Genomic DNA, 17,649 nt, shown 5'->3' with positions numbered 1-17,649 from the left:
CATCTCCTTCAATCACTTGTTGTTGATCTTCAGTTTCATCTTCATTTGATGAAGATGATGTCTCTGGTTCAGGAGAAGGTGGATTCGACAACGATGTCCCTGCATTTTCCTTTGTCTTCATGATTTTATACAATGAATTTAATCGACGATGAATTTTTTTTGAATCGACAATTAATCGTCTCAAACAAAGAGGAGAATAAGAAGACAAGAGCGAAAGGAGAAAAACAGAAGAAGAGAAGAAGGAGAAAAGGGAGAGGGAGAGGGGAAAAAACCCGACGGTTTCTTTTGGTTTAATGGATTTTCAGTTTTTTTTCTGTTTTTTTTTTTTGTTAGATTAATTAGTTAATTGAAAGATAAAAGGGTAATAAGTTAAAAATGATTGAGGGTTTTTGAATTTTTACATAGATTAGGTTCCCTCGTATCCAAGTTTTAGTTTTGATCATCATTTTAATCCCCCAGAAATTTAGCCCCCTACATCCCCAATAATAAATAGATAAAATATAGACTGTTAGGTAATAAAACTGTTTTTCAAATTTTTTCCTACTTTGTAGGACGTGTCAGGTTTTAAAGAGGGGCCATATCCTTAAATCCTTGAAGTATGTGGTCCGATCACATCGTAGCCGCACCGTCATTAGCCTCCATCTCCCTTGATTTCTTTCTGTTAACTTAGCCCTTCATATTCATCAGCAGACTCGTAAGAAGAGAGATTGTAATCTTTTATTTCCTAGTTTACTTGAGTCTAAGTTTGTAACCCCTTTTGTGTTTTTCAGTTTTTAGTAATTGTAATAGTAGTTTTTTTTTATAGGCTAAAGCCGGATCTAAGCCCCTACCCAAATCCAACCAGCTGGACTAGTCCCACTGCTAGACCCAACCCCGCCAAACCCTTTTATACAACTAATTTAAATTACAAACCTCTATGGTGGTGATCGAACCCCTGACTTCCTCCTTAGTGGAGTTGATGGGATACCACTGAGCTATGCTCTTGGACACTGTAATAGTAGTTATTACTAGCAGTAGTGATCCCTAGTACCTTAGGTTTATCTAGTCTGTAATTCAGTTTTAGTAACACTTAATAGCACTACTCCTTCAAAGAGCAGGGATTGGAAGTCAGAATCAAAGCTAAAATCAATTAAAGTGATGGATCCAGTTGAAAATCAAAGGAGTAGTCAGATATCTCTCGGGCAGTTTAGCGCACCAACCAGATACAAAGGACTGGATAGCATCTTCAATCAGCTACATCGAGCATCTCTACCACCAACTAAGTTCCTGTGGACATTGTCATGTCCATCAAAAGTACAGTTTTTCTTGTGGAAAGCATTGACCGGAGGCCTTTCGATCTTCGACTCCAACACTCCCCCTCGACGCAGCTCCAATCTGAAGACCGTTATTCAGCTCCAATTTCATGTTGATGTAGATTCATGGCTTACCAATCTTATTGTAACTGATGAATCTTGGGGTACTCCCTCCGTCCCACTATTAAGTGACCTATTTGATTTTAGATTTTGTCCCACTAATAAGTGACCTATATCACTAAACAATGAGATATTTCTAAAAATTATCCTTTTAGTTAATTATAAAAAATATAAGAAATATGCATAATTTGATAGGCATGTTTATATTCGTTACGTAGGTATTTTAAAATGCTTTTCAATGGTATGAAGTTTGCGAACATCCGTGGAGTAGTTTGAGCGATAAATCATTTCTAAATTTCACTAGTTATAGGGACCTGATCACATCAAATCAAACCACAAAAGTACACGAAATGAAAATTATGACTTCCAGTTCAAGTAACGACACACTAAGTTCAAAACATGGAAGCACTAAGTAAATGTATTGCACAGCAACTGTAATGATCACTAGAAACCCCTTCCAGTTATCGCAAATAGGAAACAATCAAAGAATCTCAAAAGATCAAATTTTGAGCCTAAAATCCATTTTTTACATCCTCCATTATACCTGATTAATGAAAATTTAAATCGCTATCAGTAAAAAATGCTAAATCTCTGTTGTTCAATCTGATGAACCCATTTCCAAACAACATTCGATGCAACAAACTCAAAAACCAACACTAAACCTCAAACTCCAGAAACCAAAATTTGAAATTCGTTCACCAATCATCTTATACACCAATCCGCAACCAATCAAAAATGAAAAGAAAACGCAGGATCTCATTTGACCAAAAACATCTCAATTTTTATCAAACATCCACTGAAAGTCATTCAAAACACAAATATTTCCAAACCTAAAAAAGAAAAGATACTACTAGTACTAGTATCAGAATTAAACCACCACGAATAACATCTACTAAAACGTTACCTACAAACCAGCTCCAAGATGAGTGGTCTTACCACCAAAGTCCAGAGTCGACCAACTTAACAAGTCAGTAATCAGGTTATCGCTGTAATCCTTTGAATCGACCTGCAGTGTAAAACCACATCAGGATAAACTGGGAAGAAATAGTTTACAGATGCAAGTATCTCAATACCAGCCCTTGTTCAGAGCGTAATTAATTACATCAGAAAAACAAGAACACTTGAATATAACATCCGGAATATATATGAACTATTTTTCTTACAGAAATTTTACACGAGATGCTTAGTCCTAAATGACCCTGCTACTTGACTACTTTAACACTGTCGAATCGGACTAACAAAAATTGAGATTTGGTTTTAGGGATCTTCTTGATCTCTCAGTATAGTATATACTATTTTACTAGTGAAAGAATTGTTCCACAAGGTTGCTCTGGTTGATGTTCACTCTCTCCTGTCGGCGGATATTTTGCTGGTGAAAGAATTGTTCCACATGGTTCCTTTGGTTGCTGTTCAGTCTCTCCTGTCTGCGGATATTTTGCTGGTGAAAGAATTGTTCCACTTGGTTCATCTGGTTGCTGTCCACGCTCTCCTGTCTGCGGATACTCTGCTGGTGAAAGAATTGTTCCACATGGTTCCTCCGGTTGCCGTTCACTCTCTCCTGTCTGCGGATACTCTGCTGGTGAAAGAATTGTTCCACATGGTTCCTCTGGTTGCTGTTCACTCTTTCCTGTCTGCGGATATTCTGCTGGTGAAAGAATTGTTCCACATGGTTCCTCCGGTTGCCGTTCACTCTCTCCTGTCTGCGGATATTCTGCTGCTGAAAGAATTGTTCCACATGGTTCCTCTGGTTGCTGCTCACCCTCTCCAGTCTGCAGATATTTTGCTGGTGAAAGAATTGTTCCACATGGTTCCTCCGGTTGCCGTTCACTCTCTCCTGTCTGCGGATATTCTGCTGTTGAAACAATTGTTCCGCATGGTTCCTCTGGTTGCTGCTCACCCTCTCCTGTCTGCGGATATTTTGCTGGTGAAAGAATTGTTCCACACGGTTCCTCTGGTTGCTGTTCACTCTCTCCTGTCTGAGGATAGTTTGCTGGTGAAAGAAGTGATCCACAGGGTTCCTCCGGTTGCTGTTCACTCTCTCCTGTCTGCGGATATTTTGCTGGTGAAAGATGTGTTCCACATGGCTCCTCCGATTGCTGTTCACTCTCTCCTGTCTGAGCATGGTCTTCTGGCTTGGTCTTTTTTGAAGATACTTCTTCTACTATTTCTGGACGACCATTCTGAGAAGGATTGGATTGCGTCTTGCTTGAATCATCTTCACTTCCATTTTGATCAATTTTTGCCTCATCAGGAAGCTGCACCAGACTACTATTGCCACTACCCAGTAAGGGACTTAACTTTGCAGCAGCCTTCTCTAAGCTTTTCAAGTCCGGGGCTTCCTCGTCTCCAACAGTTTCCAAAGCATTCAACGAAGGAAGCTTGCTCTCAAGGAAACCGCCAGATGAGCCTGCCATACTAGGAAGGAGAAAATCCTCTTTTGCGGTTCTTGGAGCTACACAAGAAGATGATGTTGCTACTGGTTGCAACACCTCAGGAGAGGGGAACACTCCTGGTTTGGTAGAATGGTTTAGATACGAGGGTGAAGGAGAATTCATCAGATTCAGGTTAAGAGAAGGATGGTTGGGTTCAATCCACGGGAATCCTGATGAACTTATAGCAGCTACTGTTGGAGGTGCTAACCGAGTGGAGGAGCATGACGCAGAGCTGTCACCAAGACGCAGACTTGGAAAGTCCATCTTGTCATGTGTTTTGGGCTTGAGCTTACGCAATCTTTTTTTCTTCATATGTTTGCGTGGATCCTTCGGCAGGCAAGGAGGAGGGCCTGGGACTGTAAACGGAGGAATGGAGGGATTTTCTTCCCCGTAGAGTAGGCGAACCGAGCGAGCTATTGCTGAGACTGTTGGTGGAAGGTCAGGCTGAGGTGGCCTTGCTGGTATGATACTGACAACTTCTCGAAGCCAATGAGGAAGTCTGCTCACCGTAGAAGTACTACTACTCCCAACCAGATCATCCTTTATTAAAGAAGGATCAAAAGTCCCAAATTTCATTTTCCTATCAGGGTTATTCAGCAACTCGGTCCTTGTTGACTCCTCATTCCGCACAAAATTATGGAAATCACGCAAAGAACTCAAAGATCCATCCATGTAATTGGGCAATTTGGCGTATTTATTTGAAACCTCTTGGTTTTGCCGTAAATCTGAATTACTCAAGCAGTTCATGCCCATTGAACCCAAGCTACTGCTTCCCTTAGAATTTAGTAAAAATTGCTGCTCTAAGTGAATGTTTGAAGAAGTCCCCGGTCTATCAGAGGCTGGTGAGGTAAAATCCCCAATGCAATTCCGCCTAAGACTGTTTGATAGGTCATTGGTAATTTGATGATTTGGATCGGCAGGAGGTAGAAGGCCCAATTTCATATCTGTCAGATGACTTCGAAATCTAGGGGGTGGACAATTATCTGACGCAAGACCAACAAGTCTACTTCCTTGAAGTGCCCTTGTCATCATTCCATCAGAAATTCCTGGAAATGAGTTAGCTGATTTATTAGATCTTCCTGCCACAGATTTTGGATTTACAAAAGTTCCGTCATCAAAGATTTTCAGTTGCTCTTTCTCCCACCTATCAAAAAGATCCTCAGCGGTTCTGTATTTCGAAAACTTCAGTTTGGGATCTCTGAGCATTGTGTCCCAGTTACCGCGTCCATATCTACGAACACCAATCCAGAGACTATCAAGTTCATCTTCAGACCAAGTGTCCATCTTCTGTTTCTTCTTAAACGAGTTGCTTGATCCTGATCCAGATGCAGATCCAGTTCTCATCATTATATTGTCTAGAACCTTCTTATGATTTTCGGGTAATGAAGGATACGTGGACCTCATCTGACCTAAACCCAACGCCGGAGGTGGTACCTCTCTCAGTGGCTGATTGTTATTTGGTCCATCTTGTGACCCCAATCTGAAATTTGGTAGCAACGGCATTGTGGATAAATCAATTGGATCTTCCTGTCTAGGTCCTAGGGATAAGGAAGGAAATAAGTCGGCGTAAGACTTCGGAGCATTCTTCAGCGCATCCCAGAACTTGGGCATTTCTCTTTTCTCAAAACCTAAATTGGGAAGTGCCATTCTTTCTTGCAATGAAGGGAAATCAGTAGCTGAACTATCAAGAGGATTGGAAACATTTCCTAGAGTGTGTGCAGGAGGCCCCTGCAAATCAGACCAAATGAGATAAACATTCATCGTATCACAACTCTCCTGGATAAGAATATTAAATATAGAATATAGAACATGTTTGCTGAAAACATACCGAACTAAATGGAAAACCACCATCAGGGATGCTGCTTTTGAGGCAACTAGGTAAGACATCCGCTGTCTCTTCAGCAATTTCCTTACCTTTAGTCTTCCTTCCAGATGAAGCTTCAGCACCAGAATTAAGATGGAATGGAAAATCAGGTAAACTTGTGCCTGCTCTGATTTTACCAGAATTTAATCTCGGTAGATTGCAATTTTCATTTTTGTTCCTCTGTGCTGACTGCAGCTGACTAGCATTGGGAGCACATAGTCCCAAAACTGGCAACAGGTTTGGATCCGTAGGCACATAACTCATAGAATTCATGCTTTGCAGAAAGTATTCATGAGAAAGGGGGGGACGGGGCCTAACAGGCGGGTAGTCCAGAGAATAACTAAGACGACTTCTGAATCCTTGCTTGGAAGTCCTACTATGTTTCGATACTGACATGTTCTTGTTGTTTGGTGTATCTACTGGTTGACTCTGGTTCGAGTTGTTATCCTCCAAATCAACGGCTGAAGCCTCCTCTTTAACAGTTTCTACTGATGGCGACGTTGGTGGCAAAGGTCCAAACTGCTCCTCACTAGTAGGGCAAGATTCTTTGATCACTTTACTTAGAGCCACACGTTCTTTTTGTCGGGTACGAAGCTTTGAACTGTTCATATGAAATGTTTAGCAAGACATGTGATCTATACCTGCAAGACTTGAGTACAAAATGAAGGCTTTGGGCTTACTATTTTGTTTTTAAAGCTCGGCCAGCTGGTGTATATTCCCTCTCTGGTTCGACTTCTTCCACTCCATTCCCATTCTGCTTGGACGTATTAGTATTTGTTACAATCAGTAAGAGTAAAGAAGATGCATTTCAAGACTATGATCAGTAATTCACATGTCCGGTAAAATAAAATAAAAAAACAAGCTAATCTATAAAAGGGGAAGAGGGAAGTATTCAGCCCTTCACAAAAATAAATCTCAACAATCTATGCTCGGACCTAATATGCAAAACAAAAGTAATCATTTTAAAAATAACAAATCTACTACCTCCATTTCAGCTACGGTTTTAGAAAATACCAAAACACCTAAAATATCAGATCGCGGACTGCTACCCAAAATATATGCAAGAAGATCTGCTCAAGAAATTTTATGCATGATCCATAAGAAATTGTACAGTTGAGGGTCAAATGACCTGTTGTACCAAGTCAGCTAAACTGAATTCCTACGTGGCTGCTCCCTAAGATAAAGACAGTGAGGATGTCAAAGAACATTATACAACGAGCTGATTTTTCGCTTACAATAGAGTTACTCACGCTAATGATAGCCAAAATCTATCGTTAAGTACAGCTACATGGTCTTTAAACCATAAGTATAGCTATTACACAGAGAAGTGATGGCCAGAAGCCTTTCCTCTACTTGGGTATGTCCATTAATGAATCATCCCATTCCATACATACCAAGCTAAATCATTCTTCAAATTATATGGTATAACTACTGGAGAGACAATTACCACTGGAGAACTTCATCATCACACCAGTGCCTTCCGACAATAAAATGCTGAACGGAATAACAAAGACATAGCTTAAATGTAAAAAAGATAAATTAATACCTCGCCAAATGTTTCAGTTGGATGTGGAGCAAATGTTTCACTGTAAGAAACAGCTTTCCTTAGGCGCTTCCCTCGACCAAGAGCTGCTTCAACATCATTTTGGTATTTCTCCCATCTACAAAAATTTCAAACCCTGCTCAGGTGAATATTTCGATGCTTGAGAGTAATTAACATAATAGGAAGTAATGCACTCAAGAGGTCAGAACAGAGGTTGTAAATCAATCATATAATACAGGAATAAATAATAGAAACAACTGCAAACAGCTGACCTCAAGCGCAAGAGTCGGTCCCATTCATTTTCTTCAGTAACACCAACCATGGGATCCTCTTTCTTCTCGGGACTTGGCTCAGAGACATCCCCCGGGATAGCAGGAACGGGTTCAATTCCACCTTGTTCTTCAGTTGGTTCATCGTTCCATTCCACTGCCTGAACAAAGAGCATAAGAATCAGACGTTCAATAAGATTACTACAAGGCATTCTCTAGTCATATTACTCCAGAACATCAGTTTTATGGAGGAAAAGAGAATAACAGGGTGTTTCTTTGTAAAGGTGATATTATCCATAGGCCCCAATAGCAGTGCTTCTTAATCAGTAACATGACCTTTTCGCAATTGTGACATGACTAATGAAAAACAAGTGATAACACATACAGTTCACCAAATTGATAAGGATATCCATGAAGATGATAATTACCGCGGGTATGACATGAAAATAAAATTTAATTAACTGAAGTTTATTAAACATAAAGTCAGTTAAAAGATTCACCTTTACTGAACCAAGCAGGTCATTGTCGATATCTCCATCAGCCCCTTCAGAGGATCCAAACTGAAGACTTGAACGATCTAGCAACTTTAAAATAGCATCTTCATCCCACGAAATTTTTGTGTTTCCATCCGTACATTTGTCTTGGTAAACGTCCCCCAAGCCACCAGTCCTCCTCCGATGTTTCTGCTCTGTCTCTGTAACTTCAAGTCTGCCGCTAGAATTATCAGTTGTATCTTTCTCGATACCACCAGAAGAATCACTAAACAGTTCTTCTGTTCCCCATCTTATAATGTCCTCAACTTCTTTCTGGGACCCAGATTTATTAACAAACAGCTGATCAAGCATCAGTTTTTTTTTGGCCAGCTGCAAGATACGCTCCTCAACACTAGCACGAACAACGAGTCTATACACCAAAAGCCTGTTAGACTGTCCAATTCGATGAGCTCGGTTCATTGCTTGAATATCGGCATGTGGATTGAAATCGGAATCATAAATTATGACGGTATCAGCAGTTGCCAGATTGATACCTAAGCCACAAGAGCGTGTAGACAACAAGAAGACAAAGCGACTTTTATCTTGGTTAAATCGCGCAATCGCAGCTTGACGGTCTGCAACTGACACCGAGCCATCCACCCTTTCATATGTTTTTGGGCCAAATTCAACATTCAAATAATCGTCAAGGATATCTAGAAGCTTAGTCATCTGTGAAAATATCAGGACACGATGGCCTTCCCTTTTCAAAATCTTCAACATTGAATGCAGTAGAGTTAACTTTGCTGATGCCTTTATCCGCATGTCTTGAAGGAACTCTACAGAACCAGCATCAGGCTCAGTACCCGGAATGAGATATGGATGATTGCACACCTTACGAAGCTGCATCACAATGTTAAGCATTGATTGTTGAGCAACACCCTTTCCAATGTTCCGCAAAATCTGATAGTTCTTTGTGAGCATTGCACGGTAGTACTCAGCCTGGATGGATGACAATTCGACAGGAACCATGCGTTCAGTTTTAGGAGGAATATTTTTCATAACATCCTTTTTTAATCTTCGAAGCATATGTGGTGCAACAAGTTTCTTCAGCTCCTCAACCTTTTCAGCGGTGGTAAGATCATTAAACTTCTCTTCAAATGTTGAAAGAGACGGGAATGAAGAGGGCTGCAAGAAATTTAGCAGATTATACATCTCGCCTATGTTGTTCTGCAGAGGAGTGCCAGTTAACAGTACACGGTGTTGAAAAGAAAATGTGTTGAGCGAACTGAAAAGTTTACTCCCTGAGTTCTTCAAACGATGCCCCTCATCAACGATAAGAACTTCCCATGGAACCCCACGAAGATGAGAGGAGTCGGCAAGAATCATCTCATATGTAGTCAAGAGAACATTAAATTTGAACGATGAAGTTTTCCTGTTAGAGTTGTCTGGGTCACTGGCATGCCATTCATACTGTCGAATTATAGATCTTGCTTTTGCGGACCCATGATACTCCACGACATTTAAATGAGGAGCCCATAATGCAAATTCTGAAAGCCAGTTAGGCATTGTAGAAAGAGGAACTAGGACAAGACAAGGCAACCTAGCGTGAAACTCAAAATTTAGGGAAGAAATAAAAGCACACGCTGATACTGTTTTACCTAACCCCATCTCATCTGCGAGAATCACATTTTTAGATTTATGCCAGCACCTACGCAACCAATTTAATGCTTCAAGTTGATGCCCAAACAGTAAACCTCCTTTCAGCTCCTTTGGTTGCTCTAAAAGAGTAGGTATCTCACTTGGTTGACGCTCACCCTTGACACTACCATTGTGCTCTTTTGCAGAATCTTTGTCCAAAGTTTGACGTTCAAACTGCTGGAAGTCCTTGACAAGATGCGAAGCCTTCATGATGGTAGGTTCGTCCAGTCTCTCCCAAGTGCATTCATCGTAAGAAAGACCAAACCATTTCACGAGAGCTTCAGTAACTCCATCTGTTGAAGAACGAAGAGCGAGCACTCGTTGAGGCTGGCTCCATTCTTCTTGGCATATATTTAAAATTGTGTTTCCGTACTTTGCCTTGTAATTTTCTAGTTTCCTCTTCCCCACAACTTTTAGTTGTGTTTCAGAAACCCAGCTATTGTGAATATTCGATTGCCCAACCCATTTGACCAAAAATTCATAGACAACTGTACTTGTAGCGGTGTGACAAGCCGCTTCTGCTACAGATTCCTTCATCTTGTCTTGCTCAGATCTATTTGGCGTCATTTCCATGACCACATCTCTTCTATGTTCCTCACATGGCTCATTATTATTGTCCAATTTAACGTTTTCAGGACATTTTCCAACATCTGTATCTCCTGCAAAATATTTATCCTGAACGTCACAAGCAGGAACTTGAAAATCTGAGCCAACTGCATCTCCTTCATCTGTACATTTGGCCACTGATCTTTTGAGAGTGGATATTTCATCCACACTGATACAATTTTCATCACTTTTCCCCCTAACATCATCCCCTTCTTTACATACACTGGTAAGAGAAACTCTCTGAGTATGTATTTCAACCACACTAATATCATTCTCATTCCTTTTTCCGATGACATCATCTCCTTCATCTACATGTTCATTGGCCACAGATCCTTTGTTGGTTTGTATTTCATCCACTCTTATATCACGTTCACCGACAGTTTCCCCAAAACTCTGGTTCATGGAAGCCTCAACAGTAGTAGCACTAACATCAATGGACTTGTTTTCTGGCGAATTACCATGATTTTCTGCTATCGACAAAGAAGACAGGCGACTTGCAACACCTGTCGACTTGATCTCGGATACTCCATGTATGGGAGATGCAGAAAATGGTTTACTACTCTGCATTCGACAACCCAGAATTCGATGGACCTGAGAAGAAATACGTTTAAGTATAAACAATAATAACAGATAAACATGGTGAGCAAACTCCGAACAGGTATTTCAAGATGATGTGCTTAATATGTTGACAATGCACGGACTTGGTATAGTACATGCAAATAAATTGTTTTGAACAGTCAATTACCTGCTTAGATTCAAGTGGAACAATATCTTCATCCATGATAGTTTTATCAGCATCTGCTCCTAGTTCAGGTAACTCGTGCAACGAGTTGGACACTTCCAAAGGGAAATTCTGCATTCATAAGTATAGAGACCCCTTTAATAAACCAGACATAGCTTAAGTAATCCCACAAGTTTGCTATAGTAACACAAATGCAGAGTCAAGGTGAGATCCGAATATTATTTCAAGAATATAGGATCCTACCCCTGCGGAGATGGGAAAAAAAAACTGTAACAAAATAAAAGTCAGTTTCAACAATCTAATAACCTATCCGGATAAGTCAGATATATAGTATAGATAGTTGTCTATGGGACTCGATAACTTATAACAGAAAGATGCATAAGAGAAGTGGTATTCACATGACACTAACAGGTGTATCCTATTAAGAACCAAGCCAGCAACACATGAAGTGAAAGTGTTCTCAAGCAAAAATCAAGCTGATCTGGGAAGGACAGGAGTGGGGCCTCATAGAAAGCATTAGAGGGGGATTGAGCACTTCACATACGGGACTCAACAAGCAGTTTGGTACAGTCTGGAGCCGGGTAATGTGAACAAACAAGTTGCGCGTGATGCACCTACATCTCTCAGTTCGATCACCCAAAATGACGAGCTATCTGTGCAAGAAGGAACTGAGCATGTTCCTATTTGCACATGCATTCTTACAGACATATATCATACCCAATTAAGATCCCTTAACTGTATAATTAGTCATCATTTTGGTAGATGTTTAAGCCTCGAGTACTTTAAAGAGTTCCGATAACTTACTACCTTGGCATATTTAATGATCATAATGAGACCAGGTCAAACCAGCAATTGAAATGGTGAATTACATAGGGACTGACATGTACAACAAAGAAAAGAAAGACATACCGCATCATTTTGCTGATCATCTTCAGATTTTGTTTTACATTCCTCCCTGGACAGAACTGTAGAAATTTGGTTGTTCACGGGACTACGTTTACGACTTCTTTTACTCGTTTCAGGAGATACAGAAATCAACTTTGATCCACGATCGCAAGATGTTTTTATAACACAATTTCCCTTCTTGGCCCCAGATTTTTTCTGATTATCAACCAGAATAACTTTTTGGTTCTTCTTCGTATCCTTCTGAGTAGCACTAGCTACTGAAGAATTGGGAGTGTCCTTTGGAGATCCAGTACTACATGGGAGCTGAGATTTTCTCTCTGAAGATTCATCTTTTGGTTCCCATACCGCTTTAACTTTTCGCTTCCTTTTCTTGGCTTTCTGACTGTCAGTACCACCTGGTGTGCAGTTCAGCATCTCTTGCGAAGAACTAGTAACGTGCAGGATATCGACTTTCTTCTCTAAAGGTTCATCATTCAGCTCCAAGACCTTTTCAACTTTTCGCTTCCTTAGTCTCGTTCTAGTATCAGCACCACCCAGTGAAGATATAACCATGTCTGGTGGAGATCCAGTGCTACATTGGATCTCAGATTTTCTATCAGAAGATCCATCATTAAGCTCCACGACCTTTTTGTCCTTTTTCTTCCCACTTTGGACTCTCTGAGTGGCACCATTCACAGTCTCCGCAGAAGGTCCAGTACTACACGGGATGTCAGATTTCCTCTCTGGAGTTTTGTTATTTGGATCCAAGAGCTTCTTAACTTTTTTCTTTTTTTTCCTGGATTTCTTACTGCTGACACCACCCAATGGAGAAGTGAGCCTGTCTTTTGGAGCTTCACTATGACTTGGGACCTTTTTCTCGTCAGACTCATCAATAGGCTGCAACTCAAAATCTCTTTCAGAGGATGAGGCCCTCATAGTAGATGAACTTGACTCCCCTTTCTTAGATGCCTCTTTTGGAGACAAGTTTGGCTTCTTCTCGTTATCGATATTTCCACACGGCTGTACGTCGCCTGCATCAGCCTCATGTGATGAATGGCTGGATTTTGATCTACTTTCAGATAAACCATCATGTTTGCCTTTGCTAGAGGAACTTTTCTTTCCAGTATTGAAGCTTTTCGAGGCTCCTAACTTGTCAGATTCAGATGATTTAACTCCAAACCCAGATATTTCAAGCTTTCTTCTTACCCTCCTTGAAGACTCCGGACATCTCATGGACTTTTGAGAGCCATGTGCATCAACACAGTTAGGGCATTGCCACTTCCCAGGAGGAGCACGCTTATCCATGGGAATAAAAGAGTATTAGTTCTGAAGTTGCTATATAATACTTAGTAAATTTTGAAAGGCCGAAACAAAAAATTTAGACACCATGGAAATAACCAAGTCGAACCAATTCCTTATATTTGTGGGTGTGTGCAGAAATCCCATACAGGACCATTGCATAATGTGGCAAAAACGGTGGATATCTTAGTTACCTTTTACACAGACAAATAGGATGATATAGTTCTCCACAAAAAAAAAAAAAGGATTACATTGTGAAAGACTACATACCTTGAGAGGAGGATTAAGGCACTCTAAATGATATGTTCGGGGACAGCTATCACAACATAGCAAGTTGCCACCAACATCACATATAACACATTCATAGTAGTACTGAAGAAAATTAGAAAATCCATAGAAAATTAGTAATTTCAATCGAAAACCAGGCTAAAAAATTTTACAGCTACAATCACAAACATTGTTACGTAAACAATCAATCTCAGGTTCTCTGTAGTATACTCTCATTCTCAGCTTGTTGCTGCCAGGGTTTTTACTAAATGCTTTGCTATACCTGGTCATCATGGGGATAGAAGTCGTAAAGTGTCCCTGTATAGTTTGGCCAACATATTAATGAGCTAACTATCTCCTTATTTCTGATATATCACATGCATTCTGAGTGACCTTGACCTAAATCACTGGAAGAGTTTCGCTTTGATATAGTCTTTCATTATTAACTTATGTCCCAATTTACATCTTAACAAGATAGACGACGGAGATGCTACAGGCAAAATAGCATAGATGTATAGAATTGCTCAAAGAGACCATTCAATCCAGCATTTGCGGAAAGAGAACTAATCTTAAGTTGCTACCATTCAGTCTAATCCGGAGAAATAAATAAATGCATAATAAAGAGAGTCTTATCTCACCCCATCATCTCCTTTCCTTTTCCGTAAAGATAGAGGCGAGATGTTGCCACTAGTCAGCTTGTCATCAGCAGGCAGAGTGATCCTCGAATTAATTTCTGAACGTACAACAGATACACTTTCTTTACCATTTGTTGCAGACAAAACTGGGCCACAGGGAATCCTTCTCCGTTTACGTTTCTTTACCCAACCTTTATCGATCCCTTTATTACGCATAGAACCATTCTCCCTCATCTTCAGTTTCCTGGGTTTAACTTAGAAAAAGCCAGATGCATGGCACGAGTAAATGGCCCCAGACAAGAATCCCAACTCCCATGTATCAGGCAAAGCTACAAGGCTCAGTCCCTTTTCTGCTTATAAAGAAGAAAACGAGTTACAAAACAAGCAGTCTATTGAGAATGCAGAGAACTGAAGATTTTTCACACCACAATAAACAGTATAAAATGCACCAAAAATGCAATATAAGGCATCTTTCAGGAATATCCAAAATTGCTAGGCTGAAATTAAGCCTTGAGACGAGTACACTATGAAATAGGACATGGATTAACTCAAGAAATTGGAGAAATATACCGCACTGCAGTAAGAGGGCTTTAATGTTTACATTCAATGTGACCATCCTAAGTAACTCAACTGTATTACCAAGAGCAGGATAAACATAATTTAAAGAATCGGCAGACTCATATTAGCGTGGGAGAAAAGCAAGAGATATAATTATGTCAAACAAGAAAAGCACACACAATGACTACTTCCAAATGAGAATTGTGACTTCCAAGTCGAGAAATGACAGCATCAAGTTCAAATAATGGACTAAATATACTGCACAGCAACTAGGTAACAGTCAAAGAATCACAAATAAATCAAATTATGAACCTAAAATGTTGTTCAATCTGAGGAAACTAATTTCCATGCAACATTCACAAAATGCAACAAACCTAACAAAAGCCTATAACAGACCTCAAACTACCTTACGGAAAATTTAAACTAGAAGCGAAAATGTGAAACCGTATCAGCAATCGCAGCAACAATGACTGTAAACACCAATTCCCACAATTAAAAATCACATTTTGAGTATAAAATCTCAATTATTACGAAACATAGAATAGTAGATCATTGAAATCCCAATAAAAATCTAAACTTTAAGTAGACAAGTAGCAAAGACAACAAAGAAACCCTGAATTCCCTCTACTTGACACCCAGACACACACTAAGAAACCCTCATTCGGAACAAGTCAACAAGAATGCAAAGCAAACATAAAATAAACAACAGGATACATGGAAAAAACAAACACATTTAACAAAAAACATAAAGGAAAACAAACCTGATGAAGCTCAACGCATAAGCAGCCCACAGATTCTCCACCCAAATAAATTCACAAAAAAAAAAAAAGAAGAATAAGAATAAGAAGAGGAAGATCAAAGCATGGATAAGAAGATGGATATATTGATTAAGAGGGTAGTCAATAAGAACAAAAGGGGAATCAGAAATAGAATTAGGGCAAACAACAGCAGCAGCTGATACGAGAGAACCGAGAAGAAGAATAAATAAAGAGAGAGAGAGAAATAGAGAGAAGTAGTATAAGATACGGATTTGCCGGGTTCGTAAAAAAGGGGAGGAGAGACTATAGATGATGATGGGATGGATGAATGGATGGATGGATGGATGGATGCATACATACATAAAGCAAGGAGGAGAGGAGGAAGAGAAGAGTTAGTGAGTAAGTAGTCTGGCATGGCAGGAAAGAGGGGTCTTGATGTTGGAGCCCCGCTATATCTGTTCCAATTAAAGACTGCCACGTGGAGTATCTAGGATGCATCTTTCCTCCAAACTCTATGCTTTGCTTAGATTTTTTTGCTTTCTATTTTGGTTTTGTTTCCTGAGGAGAGAGAGAGAGAGATGAAGAAGATATAGCCAGGTTGATTATAAAACGCAAGCAAGGAAGGAAAGAAATTAAGACAAGTCAAAGAGGGAATGAATGAAGAGAACCAACGAACGAATGAAGAATGAGATTATGGTTGCAACTCAGATCAGTTTAGCCGCCAATTTTATTTTATTTTTATTTGTGTTTACTGATTTGTGTTTACTGATTTATGTTTTTCTTTTTCATTTTTTTACTTTTCTTTAAAAATCGCATCCCACCGAACTGTTGTTTTGATATTTATAGCAGCTAGTTACTTTTTTTAGATGTTACTTCTATTGTATTGCATATATTTACTTTCTAATTTCTTCATATTCAAACCGACTTATTTTTTGGTATGAAAATATTTTTCTACAGATTTAGAAACTCAAATGTTACACAATAAAAATGATATAGGGAGATAATAATTTTGTAGTATGGTTTCCAAATTCGTATAATTTGTCCATTATTTATTCAAATCCGATAAGGTAAAACTTATTTATATTTTTATCTCACAAAATGCGTATTTTAATCAAGATAGAAAATTTACGTAAATATCTGGCATCAAATGCTTTTGTTAGAATATCTTGGATACGTATTTGATAGGATTGATTTTTAGAAAAAAAAAATTGTATTTTTGAATATTTGGCGGGAAATTAAAACGAGATTAACTGACTTTTGAAATGTATTCGTGCTAACAACTATAACTGCCAAGAACCATTGATATAACTGAAAATATGAACTATTTTTCTATATTCAATAAACAAAAAATAATTGCCAAGAATCATTGATATAACTGAAAATATTAACTATTTTTCTATATTCAACAAACAAAAAATAATGATTAACTGATTTTCAAATAGTTTGTTTAGAAGTTATAGTGGACGAAAAATGTAATTAGCGGAAAATAATGAATCAAATTGATGTTTGAAGTTTTCATGAACACTAAATTAACCGACTTTTGAATTATTTGTGTACATAATTGCATGTCATCGGAATATACAACCCACACATTACCATCATGGAACAAAAATAACGCATGAATGCTCGGTTTATACCTACATTACAAATTTTAAATGGGACAATTACACCGAGTAGTACTTCATAATACCATACATTTCTAAAATGACATGCTTTATAAGATAATTGACAAGGTAGTACTGCCTTACTTTCATGTCCAACCAAAAAAAGTATAATCTTCGTCATATTTTCTTTTTGGGGTCGCATATAGCTATTCTTCTTTTAGGTATCATATCTTACTTCCTAATATCTTTAAATGAAACAAATTTCAATAGCAAGAAGATGGAAATCTAAGTTTTTGAATTGGCAATTTAGTTTGAGGTTTGGGGTATCATCAAAATTTTAATAAGGCGAACCACTTAAATCTAGGTTTTCGGCTCACCGTAGAATTTAAGGTTTAGGATTTCGTCATCATTTCAGCAAAGTGAGCCTCTAATTCTTCTAGAATTTTGAACTGGCAATTTAATCAGGTTTAGGGTTTTATAAAACTATCAGTGAAGTAAACCCCTCAAATCAAGATTCTCAAACTCGTAATATAATTTAGGTTCGGGTTTCGTCAAACTGATAATGAAGTAAACCGTCATTTCCAAGTGAAATTTTAGCTTCTTC

At 38.9% G+C, this 17,649-nt stretch overlaps 1 protein-coding gene across 1 annotated transcript; it reads right to left on the bottom strand.

Moving 5' to 3' along the window:
- Positions 1-2,442: 2,442 nt before the first annotated feature.
- On the bottom strand, positions 2,443-16,089 carry LOC113287312 (protein CHROMATIN REMODELING 4-like). Its single transcript, XM_026536028.1, has 11 exons — positions 15,445-16,089; positions 14,129-14,475; positions 13,494-13,595; positions 11,949-13,220; positions 11,043-11,150; positions 8,021-10,888; positions 7,524-7,681; positions 7,255-7,369; positions 6,389-6,462; positions 5,673-6,309; positions 2,443-5,572 (listed from the first exon to the last, which is right to left on the bottom strand). The coding sequence occupies exons 2-11, from the start codon at positions 14,357-14,359 to the stop codon at positions 2,705-2,707; spliced, it is 8,433 nt and encodes a 2,810-aa protein (XP_026391813.1). The 5' UTR covers positions 14,360-14,475; positions 15,445-16,089; the 3' UTR covers positions 2,443-2,704.
- Positions 16,090-17,649: the final 1,560 nt, after the last annotated feature.

The sequence above is a fragment of the Papaver somniferum genome, chromosome 6 (assembly GCF_003573695.1).
Source record: "Papaver somniferum cultivar HN1 chromosome 6, ASM357369v1, whole genome shotgun sequence".
In the NCBI taxonomy this organism is placed as follows: Eukaryota; Viridiplantae; Streptophyta; class Magnoliopsida; order Ranunculales; family Papaveraceae; genus Papaver; species Papaver somniferum.
Note: the sequence above shows the minus strand (reverse complement) of the source record. Positions and strands in the feature narration are given on the sequence as shown.